The 6,574-nt window shown below is 50.8% G+C and overlaps 1 protein-coding gene across 1 annotated transcript in view; it reads right to left on the bottom strand.

Annotated features, from left to right (window-relative positions):
* Positions 1-1,479: 1,479 nt before the first annotated feature.
* The window catches only part of RNFT2 (ring finger protein, transmembrane 2), a gene marked incomplete at its 5' end in the record, with an annotated part of 87,510 nt that continues 82,415 nt past the window's right edge, over positions 1,480-6,574 (bottom strand). The window contains 2 exons of the mRNA XM_008052991.2: positions 1,480-2,704; positions 4,515-4,686. Coding sequence (XP_008051182.2) covers positions 4,552-4,686 — 135 coding nt within the window. The remainder of the gene's footprint in view (positions 2,705-4,514; positions 4,687-6,574) is intronic.

Below are 6,574 nucleotides of genomic sequence, written 5' to 3'. Positions count from 1 at the left end.
TTTAAAGGCACCCCCTTTGATAGATGCAGCTGTGCCCTTGTGTGAGGCACACCCTATTTCTACCTTCCCACAGCCTATTGTCCACACTGCAGTTACTTATTGAGTTGCAGGGGGGTCTCACTCTGTTCCAGGCTGCAGCATGCAGTGGCACCATCATGGCTCACTATAGCTTTGACCTCCTGGGCTCAGGCGACTCTTCTGCCTCAACCTCCGAAATAGCTGGGACTGCAGGCACATGTCATCACATCCAGCTAATTTTTTGATTTTTTTGATAGAGATGAAGTCTCACTATGCTGTCCAGGCTGGTCTTGAACTCCTGGTTCAGACAATCCACCACCCTCAGTCCCAAACTCCTGGGATTACAGGTGTGAGTCACCGTGCCTGGCCTAAAGTCCTTCTTCTCCTTAAGCCATACTGAGCTGGTTTTCCAACAGTGGAAACCAGAAAGGCCTGCTTGATGATGTTTTTGTGGCTGGTTGCCATAATGTTACCCTGAGAGTCATGAATTGTCATCTAATGCTGTTAGTTTACGTTTAAATATCTGTCATACTCTGTCACCCAGGCGATCCCTCCCTGAATCAGCCTATTCTTTTTGGGTCCATACAACCTAGAGTTAGCCCCTGTATGCAGGCACCATTGGTGCCTCACTGAGGTCCTTTCTGACCCCTTTTATCAGGTCTGGGTTCCCATCCTGCAGCTTTCTGGGCTTCGCTGGCACCTGAGACCTTCAGAGACTTTCCCCTGGACATGGGGGCGTCCTCTGGGGAGGGCCTGGGAGGTCCCTCCATCAACCTGGAGCCAAGGATTGACTGGTGTGTGTTCTGCAGGGCGGGACAAACTCTGAGATGCAACTTACAAACCTGAGCTTCCTTCCTGTGGGATCTGGAATCAGGCGGAGGCTGGGACTTCACCAGGATCATCCCCTAGCTCAGCTCCTTTCCTTTCTCTGTTCTGTTTCCCTCATTCCCTTCCTGGCTTCTCATGGGAGCATTTCCTTCACAAATCACGTGCACGCCCACAGGCCCTGCTTCAGGGGAAACTAACATAAGATAACCGCCCACTCCTTGAAGTGCTTCTCTCATTTGATCTAAAACAGTTCCACTTGGCTTCTTGAGTAAAAGGGGACTCCAGGCCACGAGCACAAGTTACATTAACAGATGATGTTTATTGGTGGAAGGGTACTTCAGGAGACGTTAAAAACACCAAAGACAGCTGTTGGTCCCAGAGTAAAAGTCCTAAAGCATTCCAGGACTCAGCTAGGTGCAGTGGCTCACGCCTGTAATTCCAACACTTTGAGAGGCAGAAGCAACAGGATTGCCTGAGCCCAGAAGTTCGAAACCAGCCTGGCCAACATGGGGAGACCTCATCTCCACAATAAATTAAAAAATGAGCCAGGAGTGGTGGTGCGTGCCTGTAGTTCCAGCTACTTGGGAGCCTGAGGCGGAAGAATCGCCTGAGCCCAGCAGGTCGAGGCTGCAATGAGTGTGAGTGTGCCACTGCACTCCAGCCTGGGAGACAGAGTGAGACTCTGATACACACGCGCACAAAAAGGTTCCAGGACCCACTTTACGCCTCCTCCTTCCAATCTTGAGTCTTTGCAGTCCATGCAGTCTTCTCTTTTAAAGCGGATGAACCTATCACATTTGAGTCCAACGCTTGCCCTTCTTATTCCCTCACATGCATCACTCTTGAGACCTTACATTATGAGGACCCATATCTAAGGATGTCGTGGAACTTGAGTCAGTGAATCATGAAATATTAAGAGCAGGAGAGTCTGAACCTGATACTTGATTAATCCTGTTCATAACAAATGAGTTGCAGCGCCAAAATGGGCAAAGGGGAGTGGCATTGTTCTTTTCCAACAAGGACACTTGGCTGTATTCACCCTAGTGTTGGGGAATTCATGCAGCCTGGTGCTGGGAAACTGGCATTAGTCACTGTTTCCCCCCAAAGTAGAAGTTAAATCCTCCCACCCAGAAGAAAACCTCAGATGGGACGTTCCCCATGAGGGTAGGATATGAATAAATAAAATCCTAAACTAAACCATCCTCCTGTCCCCCACATGACATTCTTTATAGTGTCCGACACATGGCTCATTATTTGCAGGATGGTAGAATTTTGTGTGTGTGTATATGGCATGGATGTAACTGGCAAAACCACTGGTGCATTCACCAGTAATCTACGTTGTTAGTTTCCCGGATTCCAGCAGATCATATACTAGGTTATGTCACCGTGGAGACAGCCACAGGGAGGTAAAGTGACTTCCCAAAGTGATGCAGAGTTTGGAATCAGAATTCCAGGTCTGACTCCCAAAAGGTTGTGCTACCTGCTTCGTCACACACCTGCATCAGAATCGGCCTCCTCTGGCTCCAACTTCCTGGGCTTCTCACAGCATCTGCAGGCAGGACTGTTTTTCTCATAAAAGCAGTTGCAGAAGTTCCTGTTGCCTCCCCTCGGTTCTCCCTCAAGGTGGGAAGAACAGAGCAGCCACATCCACCTGGTCCCGTTTCCCTCTGCTCCCCCTTCCTGCTTGATTATCCAGGCAAGCGGGATTGTAACATCACCGCCATCGCCATAGTAACAGAGCTTGAAAGATGCCTTGCTGCCCTGGAAGAGACGTCTTGCTGAGTACCAGGAGAGGCAGGGATGCCAAGCAAAGGCAGACGTCCTGGCTTGGCGGCACACAGGGGCAAGGGTCTTGAATCTATGGGGGGGAGGGGACATGATAATACTGGCTGGGAGGGAGGTGGCCGCCAGGCTCCTCCACCCCTCCCAGGACTTGCGTGCTAAACTGCTCACAGTCACACAGATTGCTTTCTCCCTAATGCCATCGGCACCAGCCTGTTGTGCTGATGTTGACAATAAGAGAAGAGAGTTGGGGGAGGAATCAGGCAGGCAAGATTCCAGTGGCTGCTGTGTGGTCACCTGTGCCATCTCATCCCAGATTTCACAGCAGGGAGAGTTTCACAGGTGGAGAAGTAGCTTTGTCCTAAGGATTTCAGAAACACGGATTGCTATGTGCTCCAGGCTACCACCCTGGCTCGTGGAAAAATCTGTTACAAGGATCATCCCTTTTGCTCTGCAGGCCACCAGCGGGGACAGTGAGGTCTGCAGGAGCCATTGATAGGCCTGAGACTTAAGTGAGGGAGAGGACAAAACAGGAGAAGAGAGATGAAGACGGGGGACAAAGAGAGTGGTACCCACATCTGGGCCAAAGCTGGCCTTTCTTGACACCCAAAAGGGATCCAGCAACCCAGCCAGAGCCCAGGAAAATTTTAAGGATCAAGTTCTTCTGTGGACCCAGCTGCAAGTAGATGTGAGGAGCTGGTGTTCACTGCATTCTCAACACAGCCCGCATCTAACTAGCTCAGTGCCTGGGTCACTCATTCTTGCCAGGGATGGACCACAGTCACCTCGTGTGCTTTTACAAAACCATGTCTGCGAGGCTCCGCACCGGGAAGGTCTGAGGGGCGGGTCAGCGCAGTGGTTAAAGCTGCAGGCTTGCCGGGTGGGTTGGCTCACGCCTGTAATCCCACACTTTGGGAGGCCGAGGAGAGAGGATTGCCTTAGCCCAGGGATTCGAGACCAGCCTGGGCAACATGGCAAGACCTCGTCTCTACAATAAATCAAAAAATTAGCCAGGCACGGTGGCGAGCTCCTGTAGTTTCAGCTACTTGGAAGGCTGAAGCAGACAGGTTGCCTGAGCCCAGCAGGTCGAGGCTGCAGTGGTCGTGAGCGTACCACTGCACTCCAGCCTGGGCAACAGAGTGAGATTCTGACTCAAAAAAAAAAAAAAAGAAAAGAAAAGTTCCAGCTACTTTGGAAGCTGGGGTGGGAGGATCGCCTGAGCCCAGGAGTTCAAATCCAGCCTAGGCAATATAGCAGGATGCTGTCTCTAATTAAAAAAAGGAGCATGGGCTCTCTAAAGCTGGACCAGACCTATGCTGAAAATTTGGTCCGCTATGGCTGTCTGGGTGACCCTGGGAACATTGCCATACTGAGCCCCATGTCTCAGTTTTCTCATCTGTGGAATTGGGAGGCCAGCTGCAGGCAATCCAAGCAGCGTGCTCAATGCCGTGCCTGGCACACACGAAGTGTTTGGGACATGAAGTTATCATAGGGGTACAGTGGGATCCAGCATGTGTAGTGTGAAAATACTTCACAGTGATTTGAATCTACAAGCCTGGGCCTTTGGGGGGAGGCAGTGGTCTCCGGGCTCCTCCCCAGTCTGCAGCATCAAGTACTTGGTACTGGCCCAACATAACCAGCAGGTGGGAATGCCTTGCACTGCCGGGTGCTTGCCTTGGAGCGGGATGGAAGAGCTACCTGGGAGGGGACTAGGTACGAGGTGGCAGGACTTCCCCATTTGTAGGGGAAGAACCAGAGAGGAAGATGATAGTGGGGAGGACAGGACCGGGGCCAGGTTATGGGGTCGGAGGGGGTGGAGGGCAGGATGGGAGTGCTCAAGGCCTGTTTTCCAGGAATCCCCCATGGCCGGACCCGGGAATGCAAACCCTCCGGCGTCCTTCTGCGTGTCCTCGGCGTCCAGCACTAATACACCTGGAAGTGCGCCGACGTGGCGCCATCCTTCCAGCAGCGCAGTGTGTCCACGGCGACTGAGCGGCAGAGCGGGCAGGTGCGTTCACGGTCCAGCCACAGGCAGAGGCACTCCTCACAGAACACATGCTATAGGATAGCAACAGTGTCACTCTGGGCTCTTCTTAAATGATCGTTTGTAAAGATGGGGTCTTGCTATGTTGCCCAGGCTAGTCTCAAACTGCCTCAGCCTCCCAAGGTGCTGAGAGTACATGCATGAGCCACTGCACCCTCTTCTCCTCGCCACTGACCCAGGACTCTTTGCCAGTTGTCTGCCTCGGTCCTAAGGAGCTGGAGACATCGCAGCTGACAAAACAGACAATCCAGCCCACACAGAGCCTGCCTTTAGGTAGGGGAGACAGCTGGCAACGTGAGCTCCTAAAACATTGAGTGTGTCAGCAGTAAGCGCTACAATGACAAGGCAGGGAAGGGGCACAGGGAATGCTCAGGAGCGCTGGGGTGCTAAACAAGGTAGCCTGGGAAAATTTCACGGAGATATGGACATTTGGGTCAAATTTGCAGGAGTGTAAGGAGTGACTGCTGGTATGGGGGTTGCTGGGAGCGCTCCTAGCAGTGGGAACAGCATGTGCAAAGGCCCTAAGGCTAGAATGAGCCTGATATACTGGAGGAACACCCAGGAGAGGGTGGCTGGGCTGAGAGGATGGAGAAGGTGATGAGGTCAGAAGGTGATGAAAGTAGGAGGCAGGTCGTGGGCCATTGTGAGGACTTTGGCTTTTATTTGGAGAGGTGTCAGGAGCTATGACAGGGCTTTGAGCAGAGGAGTGACCTATGATCTGCAGTTTAAAATGACCCCTCTTCCTGCTGGGTTGAGAACAGAACACCAAGGGTCAAGAAAAAGGCAGGGAGATTGGAAAGACCAAGAGGTTCCACCACTCTCTGGCAGTGTAACTTGGACAAGTGACTCAATTTCCTTATGCCTCAGTTTCTCATCTGTAAAATGAGGCTAGTACCCCATCATTGGGATATTAACATGTTACAAGTGCTTAGACATGACAACCAAATCCAAATCCAGTACATGATTCTTGATTGGATCCTGGATGGGGGGAACCCAAACTATGGAGCACATTTAGAAGGCAACTGGAGTAATAGCACCACCTATTAGATAATATTTTCTGTCAACTTTACATTTCCTGGGCATGCTGGTGAAATTGTGGTTATGGAGAGCGTGTCCTCATTCCCAGGAGATGCACACTCAAGTATCTAGGGATGAAGAGTCAGAATGTCTGCAACTTACTTTCAACTGGCCTAGGGGAGAACGTTTATATCAAGAAAAGGCAAATGTGGGAAATGTTAATGATTAGTGAATCTTCGCTGGGCAGTGGTGGTTCATGCCTGTAATCCCAACACTTTGAGAGGCCAAGGTGGAAGGATTGCTTGAGCCCAAGAGTTAGAGACCAGTCTAGGAAACACAGCAAGACCTCATCTCTTAAAAAAAAATTATCTAGTGGCACATGTCTGTAGTCCTAGCAACTTGAAACTTGGGATGCTGAGGTGGAAGGATCACCTGAGCCCAGGAGGTTGAAGCTGCAGAGAGCTGTGATTGCACCGCTGTACTCCAGCCTGGGTGACAGAGATCCCAGGCTTAAAAAAATAAAAATAAAAATAACGGTGGCAAATAGTAATAGGAAAATCACGTTTAAAAAAAAAAAAAGACTAGCTGGGTGTGGTGGCTCACACCTGTAATCCCAGTACTTTGGGAGGCAGAAGCGAGAGGACTGCCTGAGCCTAGGGGTTCGAGACCAGCCTGAGCAACTTGGCGAGACCTCGTTTCTATAATAAACAAAAAATTTAGCCAGGTGTGGTGGCACACTCCTGTGGTTCCAGCTACTTGGAAGGCTAAGGTAGAAAGATCACTTGAGTCCAGCAGGTCAAGGTGGTGGTGGCCGTGAGAATGCCACTGCATTCCTGTCTGGGTGACACAGTGAGACTTCGACTCAAAAAAAAAAAAAAAAAAAAA

Source organism: Carlito syrichta, unplaced genomic scaffold (assembly GCF_000164805.1).
Source record: "Carlito syrichta isolate Samal-C Ts95f unplaced genomic scaffold, Tarsius_syrichta-2.0.1 Scaffold287762, whole genome shotgun sequence".
NCBI classification, from domain to species: domain Eukaryota; kingdom Metazoa; phylum Chordata; class Mammalia; order Primates; family Tarsiidae; genus Carlito; species Carlito syrichta.
This window is presented reverse-complemented; position numbering and strand designations above follow the sequence as displayed.